At 38.1% G+C, this 21,228-nt stretch overlaps 1 protein-coding gene across 1 annotated transcript in view; it reads right to left on the reverse strand.

Annotated features, from left to right (window-relative positions):
- The window catches only part of guca1c (guanylate cyclase activator 1C), a 14,959-nt gene extending 4,961 nt beyond the window's left edge, over nucleotides 1–9,998 (reverse strand). Inside the window, exons 1-2 of the mRNA NM_194393.2 lie at nucleotides 9,653–9,998; nucleotides 3,928–4,077 (exon numbers count right to left, since the gene is read on the reverse strand). Coding sequence (NP_919374.1) covers nucleotides 3,928–4,077; nucleotides 9,653–9,847 — 345 coding nt within the window. The 5' untranslated portion in view covers nucleotides 9,848–9,998. The remainder of the gene's footprint in view (nucleotides 1–3,927; nucleotides 4,078–9,652) is intronic.
- Between the last annotated feature and the right edge of the window lie 11,230 nt (nucleotides 9,999–21,228).

Genomic DNA, 21,228 nt, shown 5'->3' on the forward strand with positions numbered 1-21,228 from the left:
CCCCCAATTTGTTTAACAGAGAGCAGATTTCTTCAGCACATTTATAATCATAATAGTTTGAATAACTCATCTCTAAAAACTGATTTATTTGATCTTTTCCAAGATGACAGTAAATAATCTTTGACTACATATTCTTCAAGACACTTCTATACAGCTTAAAGTGACATTTAAAGGCTTAACTAGGTTAATTAGGCAGGTTAGAGTAATTAGGCAAGTCAATGTATAACGATGGTTTGTTCTGTAGACTGTCGAAAACAAATATATAGCTTAAAGGGACTAATAATATTGACCTTAAAATGTGTTTAAAAAAATTTAAAACTGCTTTAATTCTTGTTAAAATAAAAGAAATAAGACTTTCTCTAGAAGAAAAAATATTATCAGACATACTGTGAAAATTTCCTTGTTCTGTTATTTGGGAAATTTTTAAAAAAGAGAAAAATACTCAAAGGAGCGCTAATAATTCTGACATTTATATGATATAATAAGAGTGGCGCAGTGGGTAGCACGTTCGCCTCACAGCATTAATGTCGCTGGTTCGATCCTCGGCTCAGTTGATGTTTCTGTGTGGAGTTTGCATGTTCTACCTGTGTTTTTTTTTTATAAAGGGACTAAGCCGACAAGAAAATGAATGAATGAATCCTTAATGTTCTCCTAAGGAAAATAGTCAAAATCCTATTAAATGGCCTAAGGAAAAGAAATGAATTAAAATTAATTGAATTAATAGTAAACTTTAATTTTTGGGTGAACTATAAAATACCTTTAACATTTTATGTAACCAAATGCCATTCATTTTGATCTAGAATAAGGTTAATTACTATTAATTAACTTAAATTATTAAATACATTTTTTAAATTTATTTATAATAGTGTCTAAATATACAAGTTTTTCCAATAAACGTGCAAAATAATCTCCCAATGGGGTCAGCAAAAAATCTTGTTTTCACTTTGAAATAAAATTATTTGCTTACCACATTGGCAGATTATTTAGCTTGTTTTAAGAGGAAAATTTAACTAATTTTGACTTAGTATTTCTGAAAACGACAACAGTTTTTTTTTACTAGATAATAAAACGCTTTCTGCTATAAGAATTTGTAGATCCTTGCAATAGAAATGAGACTCGTTTTTGCAGTGTAAGAATAAATGTAGTTATTAGTGTATAATTATTTACGTAATGTCATTGTGAAGCGCAGATGTACAGCACTGTGAATAGCTCAGTCTCACGGACAGGTGTAATAGGATAGAAACTGCATTTGGAGAATGAAGGAGCTCAATCGGGGATTTAGGTTAGGATTAAACACAAATGTCTTTCCCCCGGGTCTAATCTCTACAACAGCCGGCTATTTAAAGGGCACCTATTATGCAAAAATCACTTTTATAAGTGGTTTAAACACAGTTGTGTGACAACAACACAAATATATTCAGCTTTGACCGGTAACAACTAAAGAATTCTATATTTTATAATCAAACTCGATAAAAACTGTCTGCAGAAACACTTTGATTAACATTCTCCCTTTGTACGTGTCATCAGAGGGAAAAGCCCCGCCCACTAGTGACCCTCTCTCCCTCATTAGCATAAACAACCCTGAGTGAGAAGCAGCAGTACATCATTAGTTTGTTTTGAATTAGACATAGGCATCTGTAGCTCCGCCCTCTTTTGAGAAGACTTTGCATTTAAAGTCGCCAAAATGCCACCGTTAGGATCAAAGCCTTAAAGGGTCAGTTTCAGACAGTTAGATAACATTATTTGTGGGGTATTTTGAGCTGAAACTGCACACACACACTTTCTAGGGCAGAGATGGCCAAAGTAGGGCTTGCAGGCCAAAGTTGGCCCATGGTAACCTCTGATATGACCTGTCCTCCCAAATGAGAAGAGATTTAGAATAAAGGTTGTGGCAAATGCCTTCAAGAGAGATCGTCACTTCTAATTTAACGAAAGCTTTTGTTTGTTTGTTTGTTTAATTGTTGGCTACAAAAATGCCAACTGAAATGTAATGTTTCAATTAAATGTTGTGCTTGAATCAAATTTTTAAAAATGTAAATACTGTCACTCGAGGACAATACACAAGACATCGACGATCAAATCAAGGCAAAGCCAGGTTCAGCTTGACTTGCGTATTCAGCATTGAACACCATTCTGTTTTAAATGTGTTTGTTATTGTTTCCCAGAGATGGGTTGCGGCTGGAAGGGCATCCGCTGCGTAAAAACTTGCTGGATAAGTTGGTGGTTCATTCCACTGTGGCGACCCCGGATTAATAAAGGGACTAAGCCGACAAGAAAATGAATGAATGAATGAATAAATGTTTTTAATGTAAGATGTACATTATAAAATGCAAAGCTACAACAACATATAATTATTAATATGATTGAAGCATTTTTTTTCTATTTATTTTTCATTCATTCATTTGTTTTCTTTTTGGCTTAAGCCTTGTTTATTCTTCTGCGTCAAGTGACCGGCATAACCCACGGCGCATGCAACACTCGTAACTGTGCATTTATACTTCTGCGGCTGTCTCTGTTGGTCTGCATTAACACTTCCGAAACGCTAGTTGGCAGTGAGGTGTTAATGTGTGTCTGTGTCGAGTTTCTTCGCCTGTGTTTTGTTCTTTCTGAACGCTTCCGGGATGTACAAGTGGTTCAAACTCGCTCATTTTGAGGCAGGAACCGGCGGATGTGCAACAACTCTCGGTCCCGCCCAGACTTGTCAGCACTACCAAGCCGACCAATCACAAAGCTTGCGCTACGCGTCGTTGCGACATGTAGTTACATTTTTTGAGAGGTGCACGTCAGCGACGCCGACGGCCACATCGTAGGGCTATTTGTCAGCGCCGTAGCATACGCGTGCGCTTGACGCAGAAGTGTAAATCAGCCTTTAGTTCCTTTATTAATCTGGGGTCACCACCGCGGAATGAACCGCCAACTTATCCAGCATATGATTTACGCAGTGGACGCCCTTCCAACGCCTATATATTTTTTAATATTATTAAATTAGGAAACTACCATGGCAGCTTTAATATAATAGTTTGGCATATTTACCTCCGGCCCACCCCCATCAGTCAAGTCTGGTTTTTGCTTTCATAAGAAAAAGTTTGGGCACCCCTGCTCTAGGGACATCAGAGACTTATTTATGTAAAAAGAGGTAAATTAGGTTCCCTTTAATTATTTAAGGAGCTCGCCTCACAGCAAGAAGGTCACTGGTTTGAGTCCTGGCTGAGCCAGGTGGCATTTCTGTGTGGAGTTTGCATGTTCTCCCCGTGTTGGCGTGGGTTTCCTCCAGGTGCTTCGGTTTCCCCCACAAGTCCAAACACATGCGCTATAGGGGAATTGGATGAACATAATTGGCCGTGGTGTAGGTACGTGTGTGAGTGTGTGTGTGTGTTTGTAAATGAGAGTGCATGGGTGTTTTCCAGTACTGGGTTGCAGCTGGAAGAGCATGTGCACCGTAAAACATGCTGGAATTGCTAGGGGTTTATTCCACTGTGGTGACCCCTGATAAACAAAAGGACTAAGCTGAAGGAAAATTTTTCAGGAGCTCAAAACACATGAAGATGTTAATAATAAGTTTAGCGGCTATTAGTTTTCTTTATCTTTGTGTTGCAAAAATGTCAGACGAATCAATCATGGTTAATTGTAAAAAGCTGATGGACATCTTTGCTTTTGTTTGCTGATAGAACCAACAAACTGAGAGGGGTCTGGATGCAGACCTGGTGCAGTGCAATCTGAGCTGCATCCAATGCCTTTTAATGCGCTCACCTAACCCTACACGTCACAGTGACATCACTCACTCCATTGAGAGCATGTGTCTGACATTGCATCGCTCAATCTCAGCTTGCATCATAAAGGCTGCATCCAGATACTGTTGAACAAACTGCTCCAGTAGTTCAAATAGATTCAAATTAAAATGTGTAAGGGAAAAACTTGATAGTTTACCTTGAATATGGTCTCCATTTCATCTCTGTCGATCTTGCCGTTTCCGTCCTGGTCGAAGAGTTTGAAGTACCACTTCAGCTTCTGGTTGATTTCTCCTTTCAGGAGCAGACTTACAGCAGCGATGTACTCCACGAAATCTATATAGCCGTCCTGAGGAGACAACGAAGAAAGAAAGGAATTCATATTATGAATGAAGAAATAAATCGACACGTTACATGTATATCATTTATGGTTATCATACATTTTTTATTGCACAATTATATAAATCAGGTGTGAGTTCTTGGGCCAAATATGAGATGTGTACCAAATCAAATCTAATTTAGAAAAGTTATTAGTAATCACTCTTTATTTTTGTCTTTGGCATGATGAGAGCACATACTATTTGATTAGGTTAATTAGGCAAGTCATTTGGACAATAGTGAGCTCATAAGATCCCTGAGCCTGGGGCTCCCTTCGGTTTGCAAGGCGAGAGGGGAGTTTGAGCTCAGGTAGATCTGGAGAACTCCCCTGCTGTAGTAGCTAATGAACTCTTAAGAGATAACTACTTACTAGGAGCATGTCCATGGTGCCGATTTGGATTAGTCAGTTAACTTAAGTTGCATGTTTTGGATGGTCGGAGGATACCGGGGAACCCGGGGGAAACCCACATGAGCACAGGGAGAACGTGTAAACCCAACACAATCTCACGCCAATTCGTAACTTTTTTATTTAGTGGCTAATTCCCACAAATTCGTACGATCTAATTCGTACATTTTAGTACGATTTGCGTATCCCCGAATGACGGTTGGGTTAAGGGGTGGGGTTAGGTGCCACACCTCCTTTTTAAAATCGTACATTTTCTTACGACTGAACTCGTACGAATTAGCCACTAAACTGCCAAAACGTAAAATACTTACGTTTTCTTGTGAGGTCAGGCTGGTAAACCACATATAAACGTCAACTGGCTTGGTAAGGACTAGAACCACTGACGCTCTTGCTCTGAGGCAACAGTGCCAACCACTGGACCACCGTGCCACCCATCTAGGAAAGGAGGGGAGTAGGGGTGGAAGGGGGATTCTTCAAAACGAAGATGGCTGTTATGTGGAACTGAGGGGGTTTATAGTGGCTTAGGAATCGTCTGATTGGTGAATCATAATTGAATAATGCGGCACCTGCTGTAAGCAATCATAAGCACGTGATCCTCTCAAATTAGTTTATAAATAAACTTCATAAAGTACAAATGTGTACCTCACAGTACCTTAAAGGTACAATAGTGACCTTTAGAAGATACAAAAGTGTACCCTAAAGGTACTAATGCCAACCTGTATGGCACAAAAGTCTACTTTTTGAAAAGTTACCACCGTAGTAGTAATGGGTCGTTCATGAACGATTCGTTCATTTTGAACAAATCTTCAATTTGACTCGGGAACTACGAGTCCTCTCAGGAAGTGATTCGTTCATCTGCGCGTGCGCACATTTGTCCAGGTGGTATCGTTCATTTCAAGTCTTTTGAGTCGTTCATCTCGTAAAGGCAGAAGCCAATCATATGCGTTTAGAGCCGGGAAAAGAATTGATCCGTTCATCTTTCGAGTCTGATCTATCTGGTCTGAGTCATTCGTTCCTCACGGGCTAATCATATGCGTTTAGAGCCGGAAAAAGAATTGAATTGAAAGGTGAACTAACCATCATGGCTCCTAACGGCTCAGACTGTGTACATTGGTTAAGATTATATGTGACTGTCCAGCCTGATCTCACGAGAAAACGTAAGTATTTTACGTTTTGCCAGTTTAGTGGCTAATTCGTACGAGTTCAGTCGTACGAAATGGTACGATTTTAATAAGGAGGCGAGGCACCTGACCCCACCCCTAACCCCAACCGTCATTGGGGGATGAGCAAATCGTACTAAATTGTACGAATTAGATCGTACGAATTCATACGAATTAGCCACTAAATGAAAAAGTTACGAATTGCCGTGAGATTGTGTTGCAGTTGGACTGTCAGTGTAACGTGAACGAACCACTGACATTTGAAGACATGAAGAGGTGAGCTGAGCAAAGAGACAACAATACCTTCATAGACAAAAGAGCAGGTAAACATTGAATTATTATTTTCTCTTTCTTATAGTATTGTATTTATGACTTATTTGTCGTGTGATCAACCTTTTGGGCTCGTTGTAGATGTGTTTGGAAGCAATTCGTAACATTTTAATTAATTAATTCATTCATTTTATTGTCGGCTTAGTCCCTTTATTAATCCGGGGTCGCCACAGCGGAATGAACCGCCAACTTATCCAGCAAGTTTTTACGCAGCGGATGTCCTTCCAGCCGCAACCCATCTCTAGGGAGAGCTGCACACACATTCACACACACACTCATACACTATGGACAATTTAGCTTACCCAATTCACCTGTACCACATGTCTTTGGACTGTGGGGGAAACCGGAGCAAACCCACGCGAAGGCAGGGAGAACATGCAAACTCCACACAGAAACGCCAACTGAGCCGAGGTTCGAACCAGCAACCCAGCGACCTTCTAGCTGTGAGGCGACAGCACTAACTACTGCGCCACTGCCTCACCCCTAACCTTATCATCACAAATAAAATGAAACTTCTGAACATAATCAAAGGAGCCTGACAGAAAATGCTCATTTACAAGAAAACTTGCTGGATAAGTTGGCGGTTCATTCCGCTGTGGCGACCCCAGATTAATAAAGGGACTAAGCCGACAAGAAAATGTATGAATGAATGAATGATAAGGTTATTAGCTGGTAATAAAACACCTTTTTTTCATAAATGTCACTTAAGCCAATTCTTTGGTTTTTAACAAGGGAGATTTTCTTTTGCGTCAAAACCAGCTAAATCCACTTGTGCTTGTTTTGCAAAAACCACTAAATCCACTTATTGAGGCAAGACAATGTAATTACAGTATCTGAAAAATCCCCAAAGATGCAATTCGAAATTATTTTACCGAACATAAAACACATTACACAAACCAGCTAAAATTATGTGTACTGTATATGTAAATCTGTCAAGTAATGGAGGTTCATTCCGCTGTGGTAACCCCTGATGAACCAGGGAAAAAAGCAGAAGGAAAATGAATGAATGAAATCTGTAAAGTAGTGCGTTAATCAATAACATTAAAACTGTCATTAATTAAATCTCAACGATCTGTGGTCATTTCTGATATTTGTGATTTAGATTTAATGTAAGTAGAGCAATGTAGACATCGTAAGCGAAGCTTGGTAGACTCAAATAATGTAGTGTAAAACATTATGAAACATCAGTATCTGTGCATTGTGCATTAATATAAAAAGCTTATCAGGCATATGGGTATTATGAAGTAATAAAAATAATGTATACTTTTATACCTTATATTTACCTTTCAATTAGTAGCTTAGCAAATAAAACACAGTGTAGGCCTACTGGGCAAAAGAGGCCTACAAACAAGCAAAATAATCTGCCAATGGGGTAATCAAAATAATCTTATGTCAAAAGAAAAAACAAGATTATTTTGCTGCCCCATTTGCAGATTATTTTGCTTGTTTTAAGGAAAAACTCCCTTAATATTGGCATATTATTTTTCAAAACAAGACTATATGTTTTGCTTGTCTAGAAAATGCTTCTTGATTTAGGAATTTTTAGATATTTGGACTAGAAACAAGACACAAAATCTGAGTAAGAAAAGCATTTTTTTGCAGTGCTGGAGAGTTTAGCTCCAACCCTAATCAAACACACCTGAAGCAGCTAATCAAGCTCTTATATTAGAAACTTGCTCCTTCTTATCTGCTCTCACTTGTGCAGATGTATGTGCCCTCCAGAAACTTGCGTTCTGTAAATGAACGTCACCTCGTGGTTCCATCCCAAAGAGGAAATCACTTTCCCGAACTCTCGCGTTCAATCTGCCCAGTTGGTGGAATGAACTCCCTAACTACATCAGAACAGCAGAGTCACTCGCTGTCTTCAAGAAACCACTAAAAACTCAACTATTTAGTCTCCACTACACTTCCTAATCTGCAATTGCCTCTCTGAATATCACACTACCTATACCCAAAAAAATAAAATAAAAAAATACTAATACTACTAATACTTTCCTTCTTAGACTTTACAGACCTGAAACTTGCCTACAAGTTTGCCTACATTTATTCATTGTTGCTCTTAGTTGTGTAAATTGCTTCCTTGTCCTCATTTGTAAGTCGCTTTGGATAAAAGCGTCTGCTAAATGACTAAATGTAAATGTAAACTTCCAGGCAGGTGTGTTGAAGCAAGTTGGAGCTAAACTCAGCAGGACACCGACCCTCCAGGACCGAGATTGGACACCCCTGACGTTAGGTAATGTTAATTAAGTTAAATAACGTTAGTTCGTGTTAACTCACCCCTGCTGAAAAATCCAGCCTGGTTTTAGAGGGGTTTAGGCCATTTCCAGGCTGGTTTCCAGCCATTTCCAGCCTGGTCTTAGCTGGTCAGGCTGGAAAATGACCAGCCAAATCCAGCTAAAACCAGCTTGACCAGTCTGGTTTAAGCTGGACATAGCTGGTTTTGGCTGGACTCCCAGCTTGGCTAGGCTGGTTTTAGCTGGTCATCAGCTAAGACCAGGCTGGAAATGGCTGGAAACCCTCTAAAACCAGCCTGGTCGACCAGCTAAAACCAGCCAACCAGCCTAGGCTGGTTTAAGCGGGATTTTTCAGCAGGGACGGCAATACAACTTTGTATTTTGAATAATGCAGTAGTAAATGTTTAACTATGAATAATAAACGCTCTACATGATTATTCCTACTTGGTTAATGTCAGTGAATAAATTAACCAATACTAATGTGCCGTTATTCTGTAGTTTTACCAAAAACTCACCTAATTTTGACTTATTTCTGAAAAAAAAAACAACAACACATATTTTTACTTGTCTAACCCTGCTGAAAAATCCAGCTTAAACCAGCCTAGGCTGGTTGGCTGGTTTTAGCTGGTCGACCTGGCTGGTTTTAGAGGGGTTTTGGCCACTTCCAGGCTGGTCTCCAGCCATTTCCAGCCTGGTCTTAGCTGGTCAGGCTGGGAGATGACCAGCTAAAACCAGCTTGACCAGCCTAGCCAAGCTATGATTCCAGCCAAAACCAGCTATATCCAGCTTAAACCAGGCTGGTCGAGCTGGTTTTAGTTGGTTGACCAGCCTGGTTTTAGAGGGGTTTTGGCCATTTCCAGGCTGGTTTCCAGCCATTTCCAGCCTGGTCTTAGCTGGTCTGGCTGGAAAATGACCAGCCAAATCCAGCTTAAACCAGCTCGACCAGCCTGGTTTAAGCTGGATATAGCTGGTTTTGGCTGGACTCCCATCTTGGCTAGGCTGGTCAAGCTGGTTTTAGCTGGTCATCTCCCAGCCTGACCAGCTAAGACCAGGTTGGAAATGGCTGGAGACCTGGAAGTGGCCAAAACCCCTCTAAAACCAGGCTGGTCGACCAGCTAAAACCAGCTAACCAGCCTAGGCTGGTTTAAGCTGGATTTTTCAGTAGGGAAGGCACACCAACAGCATACATTTTTAACCTTTCCCTAATCAAACACACCTGAATCAACTCATCAGAACATTAGTGGAGCTCTAAAACCTGAAATGAATGGGTCAGATAAGGGAGACATCCTCAGTATGTGCTGTTGGTGTACCTCTAGAAACAAGGTAGGGAAACACTCATCAAGAAAATGCTTCTTGATTTAAGAATTTGAAGATGTTTAGACTCTAAAACTCATTTATTGCGCGTGTTTGACTCACCCCGTCCATGTCAAACGTGAAGAAGACCTGGTCCACGTAGCTGCTGGCCTCCTCCGTCATGCCCTGCATCTCCAGCATGTTTTTGAGCTCGAACAGCGTAATCAAGCCTGACGGAGATTCCCTCATGAACTTGTTGTACCAGTAGTGCATGTCCTCAGCCAAGACCTCATCCAGGTTGGATGCGTGGGCGCCCATAACTCCTCCGAAGCCTTTCTTTCTGGATGAAGTAAGCGGTTGGTCAAATCCAGAAGCCCAGCAGTGGCTTCAGTGGACAGAGAGCGAGATGTGAAGAGTCTGCCGCTGCGATCTGGGATTGACTGCTGATGACGGCAGGAAGCTTAATGCCCTACAGACTAGGCAACTAAAAGGAGAGATAACCCCTTAATTGGATAACTCCTCAACCCTTCCAGGAACCAGAGAACATTCATGGCTGGCAGACAGGGGAAAGTGGAAAGTCTCCAAACGGATTGAGCTCTCTCTTTTTATTTTCTCTCAGTAAAGGAGAGATGATGATTTGTCGTAATCCTGAACTTCCTGACTTTCTCTTTCTGTGTGTGTGTGTGTGTGTGTGTGTGTGTGTGTGTGTGTGTGTGTGTGTGTGTGTGTGTGTGTGTTTGGGAGATTACCACAGAATGATCAGGCAGTTTTTCCGTGGACATTCGGCCAATAGGCTTTAATATTCCTGGCCAATATTGCGAAAGCCCCGCCCTGTATGAAGAGTGATTACTTTCCTTTTAAAAAGTGAGTACACCTGTTGTCTTAAAAGTGTCAAGTTTATTAATTCATTCATTCGTTTTCCCTCAATTTAGTCCCTTATTTATTAGCAATTATCACAGCGGAATGAACCACCAACTATTCCAGCAGCGGATGCCCTTCCAGTGTTGGTGCGGGTTTCCTTTAAGTGCTCCGGTTTCCCTTGCAGTCCAAACACTTGAATTGAATAAGCTAAACTGTCCGTAGTGTATGAGAGTGAATGCAACAGTGTACGGGTGTTTCCCATTGTTGTGGGTTGTTGTGCTGGAAGTGCATCAGCTGCGTAAAACATATGCTGGATAAGTTGACGGTTCATTCTGCTAATAAAGGGACTAAGCCAAAAAGAAAATGAATGAATGAATGCCCTTCCAGTCGCAACCCAGTACTGGGAAACACCCATACACACTCTCACATTCTCACACACACACTCATACGCTACAGCCAATTTAGTTTATTCAATTCTCCTATAGAGCATGTGTTTGGACTGTGGGGTAAACCGGAGCACCCAGAGGAAACCCATGCCAACACGGGGAGAACATACAAACTCTACACAGAAATGCCAACTGACCCAGCCGGGACTCAAACCAGCGACCTTCTTGCTATGAGGTGGCAGTGCTAACCACTGTGCCAACCAGCATCAAGTTGACTTTCCTTAAAAAGAATGAAGCAAACCCGCTACCTTAAAAGCTTCAAGGTGACTTTACTTACGAAGTGAGCGAACCCGTTTTGTTAAAAGGCGACAAGTTGACGTCATACTTAATTAAGTAAACTCCTTGTCTTAGAAGCGACACGTGGACTTTACTTAAACAAGTAAATAAACACATAGTGGTAAAAATGACAAGTCAACTTTATATAAAAAGAAGTGAGCGAACCCGTTGTGTTAAAAGTGTCAAGTTGATTTTACTTAAAAAAATTTAGTAAACCCGTAACCTTATAAAAGGCGTCAAGTTGACTTTACTCTAAGTTGAGTCAACTTTTTGTTTTTACAGTGAAAGCGACAAGAAAATGTTGACTACTTAAAAAAGTGAGAGACGTTGTGTTAAAAGCGTCAAAAAGTTGACTTTAATTTAAAAAATTAGTAAACTTGTAGCTTTTTAAAAGGTGACAAGTTGACTTTACTTAAATTGAGTAAACCCGTAACTTTATAAAAGGTGACAAGTTGACTTTACTTTAAAAATTTAGTAAACCCTTAACTTTATAAAAGCCAAGAAGTTGACTTTAAGTTCAGTCAACTTTTTGTTTCTACAGTGAAAGCGACAAGAAAGAGTTGACTTTACTTAAAAAAGTGAGTACACCCGTTGTGTAAAATGCGTCAAGTTGACTTTACTTAAAAAAATGAGTTAACCTGTAACTTTATAAAAGGCGTCAAGTTGACTTTACTTAAAAAAATGAGTTAACCCATTGTCATAAAAGCATCAAGTTGACTTTACTTAGAAATAAACCCATTGTCTTAAACAATGTTAAAAAAAAGTTGACTCAACTTAAAATTTTAAGGCAACCAGCTTCAGGACATTTTTGAGTTTACCCAACTTAAACCGAGTCAAGTGCAGTATTTGGGTTTAAATTTGAGTCAACTCAAAAAAAGCTCTACAGCAGGGGTGCTCAACCCTGTTCCTGGAGATCGACCTTCCTGCAAAGTTCAGCTCCAACCCTGATCAAACACACCTGAACCAATTAATTAGGACCTGAACAGCACTGGATAATTACAGGCAGGTGTGTTTGATGTGGGTTGCAACTGAAATCTGCAGGAAGGTAGATCCCCAGGAACAGGGTTGGTCACCTCTGCTCTACAGCAAGTTGCCTTTCAATTTTGAGTTGAGTCAACTTTTTGTTTTTACTTTGAAAGTGACAAGAAACAGTTGACTTTACTTTAAAAAAAGTGAAGAAGGCGTCAGCTTGATTTAATAAAGTGAGTAAACCCGCTGCATTAAAAGGCGTCAAGTTGACTTCATGCATAAAGATAGTAAACCCAAAGCTTTATGAAAGGCAACAAGTTGACTTTACTAACGTGAGTAAACCCACTGCCTTCAAAGGCGTCAAGTTGACTTCATACATAATAAAGTGAGTAAACCCAAAGCTTTATAAAAGCATCAAGTTGACTTAATAAAGTGAGTAAATCAGTTGCCTTAAAAGCGAAAAGTTGACTAGCTTGCTAAAAAGTTGAAACTTGCTACCATAAGTGACAAAATACTTTTAAAAATCGAGTAATCTCGAGGCAATCTCGAGTAGTTGCCTTAAAAGCGTCAAGTTGACTCCATTCACACTGTAAAAAGTGATTAGTTAAAGCGAGTAAACCAATTGCCTCAAAAGGAACAAGTTAACATCACAAAAATAATGTAAGTAAATCCATAACTTGGAACTGTTAAGTTGACTTAATTTTTATTATTATGCAAATTGTAATTATGTTTTTTTTAAGTTAACAAATGACCTTTTCCAACACAGATTTATTTTATTTATTTATTTTTATTTTCAGCATTCTGTATCCAACAAAATGACTCCAGTGTGTCTTCTAAATTCAAGCTATTTCAGGCTATAATTGTAGATTTTATAGACTTAATGAAGCACAAAGTATGTAATATTCTAATAAATACAGTATTTATTTGAAAACAGACATGATAAAATAGTCTGACACTGTGAAAAGGAATTAGTTAACTTTAAAAAAGTGAGTGTAGTAAGTATACTGTTAAATATAAAGGGAGTAAACCCAAAGCTTTATGAAAGGCAACAAGTTGACTACTTAAAAAAAGTGAGTAAATCAGTTGCCGTAAAAGCGGAAAGTTGACTAGCTTGCTAAAAAGTTGAAACTTGCTGCCTTAAGTGGCAAAATTATTTTAAAAAGTAAGTAAACCCCCTGCCTTAAAAGGTGTTAAGTTGACTTTACTTAAAAAAGTGAGTAAACCCCCTGCCTTAAAAGGTGTTAAGTTGACTTTACTTAAAAAAGTGAGTAAACCCCCTGCCTTAAAAGGTGTCAAGTTGACTTTACTTAAAAAAGTGAGTGAAATTGTTGCCTTAAAAGCAAAAAGTTGAACTTACTTAAAGTCAGTAAACTTGATACCTTAAGTGACAAAATTATTTTAAAAATTGAGAAATCCTGTTGTCATAAAAGCGTCAAGTTGACTTTACTGAAAGTGAGTAAACCCGTTGTAGATTTTACATTTACATTTATTTCACTTTCATAGTTATAGTTTATTTACCTAAATATTTTAAGGCAATGGGTTTACTCATTTTTAAGATAAAGTCAACTAATCATCATAAAAGCAGCAGGTTTATCAACTTGAAAAAACGAATTGTTCGATGTGGGCGAGTTTTAGAGTTCGCTGAGCTCTTGTTTCGGGGAAACCCCATCGGTAGAAAGCTGTATTTGAGCTCAAGTAGGTTTGGTGTTAATTCTAACTAGGGCAGAGGATATTTTAGGAAGCCAACATTCAGACTGCACCCAAGGGCATGATATATTTGGATTTGGCTAGATGCACAGGAACTTATGTAATATTTCAGAGTGTTTGATTAAGCTGTTAAAAGAATCGTTCTCCCAAAAATGAAAATTTGCTGATCGTTCGTTCATTTTTTTTCTTAGAAATTTAGTCTTATTTTATATCTTAAAAATTCTATAATCAAAAGCATTTTAATCAAAAAGTCAAAAATGTCAAAATTAAGTGATTTATGTTTTTAAAACAAGCTAAATAATCTTGTTTTTAGTTTAAAATAACATTATTTTGCTTGTTTTAAGGAAAAACTTGCTTCATTTTGACTCTATTTCTGAAAACAAGACAATATTGTTTAATTTTCAAGAAAGTACTTCATGGATTTTTAGATATTTGCATGTAAAGCAAGTCAAAAACTGTGAAAAAAAAATAAATAAAATTAGCTGTGTGCTGAACAATTCTGACTGAGGAAAGTTGCTGGTCAGCTTGTTGTTTGCCTAATAAATCACAATAGACTACAGTTTTCAATTTAACTATTTTTCCCCTAATGATTTATGATGTAATAAATCTGTATTTTAAAAATAAGTATTTTTTGCATTTCTTAATTTCTAAATTTATAGGAAATATTTTAGGCACATCAAAAAGTGTAGTTATAATGGCCATCCCACAGGCTAATCCAGCTAAAAACAGTGCTGAAAATGTCACTAAAATACAGTATTTCAACCTCATAATTAAATAGAAAAGGGCGTCAAGGTGGCACAATGGGTAGCACAATCGCCTCACAGCAAGAAAGTCACTGGTTTGAGGGTCAGTTGGCATTTCTATGTGGAGTTTGCATGTTTTCCCAGGGTCAGCGTGGGTTTCCTACGGGTGCTCCAGTTTCCTCCCAAGTCCAAACACATGCGCTATACGGGAATTGAATAAGCTAAATTGGCCGTAGTGTTTGTGAGTGAATGAGTATGTATGGGTGTTTCCCAGTGTTGGGTTGTGACTGGAAGAGCATTCGCTGTGTAAAACATATGCTTGATAAGTTGGCGGTTCATTCCCCTGTGGCGACCCCTGATGAATAAAGGGACTAAGCTGCAAAGAAAATGAATGAATGGATGAATTAAATAAAAAATGAGGCGAATAACTACAGCAAAAGACCACCTCTTTCACCAGGCGGGCTCTGCAGTTAAGTGTTACCATTAATAACAAACTAATTTCATATTCACTATACATTAAAATAAATCAGTAATGTCTATTTAATGCTCTTGAGTAATCAATAATAATCAATTCAGAGAAACAACATATCGAAGAGACTAAACTGATAGTCTTAAATTCACCCCATTTGCACGGTAAGTTTCTTATTTACATTGTTGTGGCTTCTTAAGCTCTGAGGATCTCTTGTTCTTGGTTTATTTTGAGTAAAGACTTGTTTATATTGGAGATTACTGTTGTAAACGAGGGACTTACAATTAACGAATGTTCCACTAACCACCATCCACTCGATTAACTACTTAGGAAGCGTTTAGAATAGTAACCTACTGTACAGACGGGCTAAAAATAACCCCTGAGCACCTTAAATAGTCTTTGTTAGCATAAATGAACGGGACAAAAAGAGCTGGCTAGCATTATGTTGTGAATGAAGACTTAACAAATGTTCCACTAACCACCATTTACTCTATTAACTACTTAGGACACTTTTAGAGTAGTAACCTAATAGAAAAAGGCTGAAAATAACGCATTAGCACTTTAGCTACTTTTTATTAGCATAAAGTAACCGGACAAAGCATGCTAGCTAGCATTATGTTGTGAATGAACTTATCAATAACGAATGATCCACTAAACATCAGCCACTGTATTAACTATAGTGGTGTGAAAAAGTATTTGCCCCCTACTGATTTCTTATTTTTATTGCATGTTTGTGACACTTTAATGTTTCAGATCATCAAACTTGTTTTTATTATTAAGCGAAAACTAAATACTTGACTACATAGCCTGTGTGAAAAAGTGTTTGCCCTCTAAACATAATAAGTCAGCTACAACGGCACCCTGCTTCAAAATCCAGCTTAAACCAGCCTAGGACGGTTGGCTGGTTTTAGCTGGTCGACCAGCCTGGTTTTAGAAGGGTTTTGGCCATTTCCAGGCTGGTTTCCAGTCATTTCCAGCCTGGTCTTAGCTGGTCAAGCTGGGAGCCCAGCCAAAACCAGCTTAAACCAGGCTGGTTAAGTTGATTTTAGCTGGTCATTTTCCAACCTGACCAGCTAAAACCAGGCTGGAAATGGCCAAAACCCCTTTAAAACCAGGCTAATCGACCAGCTAAAACCAGCCAACCAGCTTGGGCTGGTTTAAGCTGGATTTTTCAGCAGGGCAGTGTTTTCCAGAACTTTCAATGAGTCTGTTACGTTCATTGGGGTTCTCTCCTAAGACTGCTGCCCTCGCACTCAGTCCCGGTAAAGCAGATGAAAATGAATGAATGAATGACTGAATTTCCCTGTACTTGGTCTCATTCATCTTTCCCTTGATCGCAACCAGTCGCCCTGTCCCTGCAGCTGAAAAACACCCCCACACTATGATGCTGCCCCCACCATGCTTCACTGTTAGGACTGTATTGGACATGTGATGAGCAGTGCCTGGTTTTCTCCACACATACCGCTTAGAATTAAGGCCAAAAAGTTTTATCTTGGTCTCATCAGACCAGAGACTCTTATTTCAGAGTCAGGACTCTGCAATTTAACAAAGAGGGAAAATTTTAAGGGGGTCTGAATACTTTCTGTACCCGCTCTATGTATACAAGCTTTTATTTTGGATGCAATTAATCATAATTAACTTTATGATAATTAATAAATAAATAAATAAATAAATAAATAAATTAATTAATTAATTAATAATAAATAAATATATTATATAAATAAATATATTAATAAATAAATAAATAAATAAATAAATTAATTAATTAATTAATTAATTAATTAATAAATAAATAAATAAATAAATAAATAAATAAATAAATAAATAAATAAATAAATAAATTAATTAATTAATTAATTAATTAATTAATTAATTAATTAATTAATTAATTAATTAATTAATTAATTAATTAATTAATTAACTAACTAAAGACTTTTTCCATGAAATACTTTGAAAAATGTTCCCTTGCTCAGGGAAATATTTTGAAAAATAACATAAAAATTCCACGGGAGGGTGAATAATTTTGTCTTAAGCTTTATGTTGTAGTGATTTATGGATCATAATTAGTTTTCTACATTATGATGCTTACTTTTCTCACAAATATGCTTAAATGATTATTATAAAGTATCTCTGTCTCCTTGATCTACAGATATTGAAGTGTGAAGTTCACCTTCATGATCTGAAGCTCAAAAGGGTTCGGTAACCTGCAGGAGTGTGACGTGTTTACCCAACATCGCTGACCCCTGAGTGACCCTGAGCTCTGATCTGCATGACCTTCCTCTGCACCAACCAGATCTGATGCAATCAATCAGACGATCAAAGACAGAGCAAATCTGCCTTCATGCGATTAACAGCCTCCAAAATAGAGTGCATTAATTAGAGCCACTTTATACTGCATGCCATCAGTGCAGGTACAGACACGGGTACTGCATCTGTGATTCATTTCTGCGAATTCATCTATTAATATTATAGGACCACCAACATTACCTGATTCTAAAGATACCCATAAAACACCACGTGTTTGACACTTTAATAAAAGAATTTACAATTATATTAAAAGCACTTTAATTTAATTACTTGATTAAATTTAATAAGCATTTTAATAACTTTAGCTTTTAAAGTTCTAAAGTAAAATGTATTTAATTTGAGACAATAATTTAGGATATATGATATTTAAAAAAAAGAAAAGACTTTTAAAATATCTTCTTGGTGTAATAATGGGAGGAAAAATGCATAAAGAAGGGATATACATGCAGCTGAATGCTAAATTATAAGCCCTAGTGTGCATTTTTTATTAATATTATTTATTTTTGATTTTCTAAAATGTGTTTAACAGAGCACAGATATTTTCGTAGTATTTCCTATAATATTTTTCATCTGGAGAAAATTTTATTTGTTTTATTCAGGCTTGAATAAAAGCCGTATTTAATTTTTAAAAACTATTTTAAGGTCATTATTATTATTATTATTATTATTATTATTATTATTATTATTATTATTATTATTTCTTTTTGATTTCATACATTATTTTACACTTAACCTAACCAACCTAGTTAAAGTCTTTAAATTGCACTTTAAGCTGAATATCTTGCAAAATAACCAGTAAAATATTATAACCCCAAGCGAGAATAGTTGAGACAGTATGGAAAATGCAAATAAAAAAAGAAAGTAAAGATTTCTAAATTTACTTTGACTTGTATTTCACTGCAGACCATACAACAATTATCATTTAATGTGTTCCTCAAGATGTTTTGTATTTTTTCAGCTTTAAAATGCACCACACATTCTATATTGGAGACAGGTCGGGACTGCAGGCAGACCAGTCAAGTACCTGTTTCCATTTGTAATGTGTGCAGGATGTGGTTTTGCATTGTCTTGTTGAAAAATGTATGGTTGTCCTTAGAAAAGAAGGCAGCATATTGTACTCCATAATCTCTCTGTACTTTTCAGCATTAATGCTGCTATCACAGAGGTGCAAGTTACCTTTGCCAAGGACACCAACTCAACTTCATCCCATGACAGACCCTGGCTTTTGCACTTGTTGCTGTTAACAGTCTGAATGATCCTTTTCGTCTTTGATTCAGAGCACACAGCGTCCATTTCCCCCCAAAATACCTGAAATGCTAAGTCATCTGACCACAGTACAGGTTTCCACTGTGTGATGGCCCATTCCAGATGCCTCCAAGCCCAGAAAACTCGACACTTCTGAACACTGTTAACATAGGGCTTCCTTTTGGCACAGTACAGTTTTTACTGGCATTTGTGAATGTAACTACTATTGTGGTACTTGACAAAGGTTTGCCGCAGTATTCCTGAGCCCACATGATGACAAGGCTTATAGATGATTCCTTGAGGATTGTTGATGCAGTGCCGCCTCAGGGATCAGAGATTACGGTTGTTCAGCTTAGGCTTGCGCCCTTGTCCTTTACTCACTGAAATTCCTCATGATTCCTCGAATCTTTTAATGATGTTCTGCACTGTTGAAGGTGAAATATCCAAATGTCTTATTATCTTTCTTTGAGGAACATTGAACCAGAGGTTAGGTTTACAGACTAATCATTCCCCCCACTTCCCTCTTTCCCACCCCTTCTCATACACACACATACATACTTACATACACACCTCTCCCCTACTCCTGTTATAATAATAACCATAATACTCTCATATTACTATTTATCATATAAACCATCATATAAATCATATAAACTAGTAGTTCCAAATCATAATAGATCATATAAACTAGTTCCAAGAGTTCAGTCAAAGCAGGGTGAATCAGCTTTCAGGCACTGCGCCCCTCGCTGCTGGAATCAGCTTCCAGAAATGATCAGATGTGCTCCAACATTAGGCACATTTAAATCAAGACTGAAACACATCTGTTTAGCTGTGCCTTTACTGAACGAGCACTGTGCTGCGTCCGACAGATCATACTAATATGTTTTTCTCTTCTTTTATATCACATTTTACCTGTTTTTATGGTTTTTTAATCATTTTTATCATTTGTTTTTATTTTTTTCTCTTATACATGTTTCTTTTATTCTTGTTTATGTAAAGCACTTTGAATTGCCACGGTGTATGAAATGTGCTATATAGATAAACTTGCCTTGCCTGGCCTTGCCTAAATCGATACTTTTAAAACGGTACTGGTGCCAAAACAGTGCCTGAACCGATACTTTTTAGCCACAAAATTATTTGACAAAAAAAAAAATTTTTTTTGCTGAAAAATCCAGCTTAAACCAGCCTAGGCTGGTTGGCTGGTTTTAGCTGGTTGACCAGCCTGGTTGTAGAGGGGTTTTGGCCATTTCCAGGCTGGTTTCCTGCTATTTCCAGCCTGGTCTTAGCTGGTCAGGCTGGAAAATGACCAGCCAAATCCAGCTTAAACCAGCTCGACCAGCCTGGTTTAAGCTTAATATATCTGGTTTTGGCTGGACTCCCATCTTGGTTAGGCTGGTCAAGCTGGTTTTAGCTTGTCATCTCCCAGCCTGACAAGCTAAGACCAGGCTGGAAATGGCTGGAGACCAGCCTGGAAGTGGCCAAAACCCCTCTAAAACCAGGCTGGTCGACCAGCTAAAACCAGCCAACCAGCCTAGGCTGGTTTAAGCTGGATTTTTCAGCAGGGTATACTTGAACAATATAATTATATATTTATAATAAGTTTAAAGTAAACATCAGTTCATATGCTATATGTTTGAACTGCATTAATATATTTCTTTTGATCAACCCTATTTTGAGGTAGTTCATTATGAGGCGATTTTCCTTCTGTGTGTGATTTGATTGGACGGGAATCACAGGACTGATTTTTCTAATCCCCATAGACAAGAATAAATACAGTAGTGACTGCAGGTTAAAGGAAAGTAGTGGAGTAAAATTACAGATACAGCACTAAAAATGTCCTCAAGGGAAAGTAAAAGTTAAAACTACTTACTAAATTACTATTCCTGAGAAAAAAACTACTCAATTACAGTAATTTGAGTGTTTGTAATTAGTTACTTTACACCACTGTTCACTTGGGTGTCACTAAAGGACAAGCTTCACTTGTACAATATTTATATTTGCAAAATACTGCAGCATGTTTCATGGAAATGTAAAGTTTCCAAAAGAAAGAAAGAATACAACCCATTGGCAATCTATCTTTTTTGTTTTAAGGAATATCTCGCGTAATTTTGACTTATTATTTCTGTAAACGAGGCAATAATTTTCGCTCGTCCAGAAAATGCTTCTTGATTTAAGAGTTCTTAGACATTTAGACCAGAAACAAGACAATAACTCTTGAGTAGGAAAAGCCCAAGAGCACTGCTGCGCCCTACTGGACACAAGAAGCACTTCCAGAATTAACACTATACTGACCATGATGACGGACTGGTGGGATTATAAAACACCATTGTTTTGATGCACCACAGTATTACTATGCCTACTGAAAAAAACAGCTTAAACCAGCTCGACCAGGCTGGTTTTAGAGGGGTTTTGGCCATTTCCAGGCTCGTTTCCAGCCATTTCCAGCCTGGTCTTAGCTGGTCAGGCTGGGAGATGACCAGCTAAAACCAGCTTAACCAGCCTAGCCAGGCTGGGAGCCCTGCCAAAACCAGCTATGTCCAGCCTAAACCAGGCTGGTCAAGCTGGTTTTAGCTGGTTTTAGCTGGTCATTTTCCAGCCTGACCAGCTAAGACCAGGCAGGAAATGCCTGAAAACCAGCCTGGAAATGGCCAAAACCCCTCTAAAACCAGCCTGGTC

This window comes from Danio rerio, chromosome 15 (assembly GCF_049306965.1).
Source record: "Danio rerio strain Tuebingen ecotype United States chromosome 15, GRCz12tu, whole genome shotgun sequence".
Classification (NCBI taxonomy): Eukaryota; Metazoa; Chordata; class Actinopteri; order Cypriniformes; family Danionidae; genus Danio; species Danio rerio.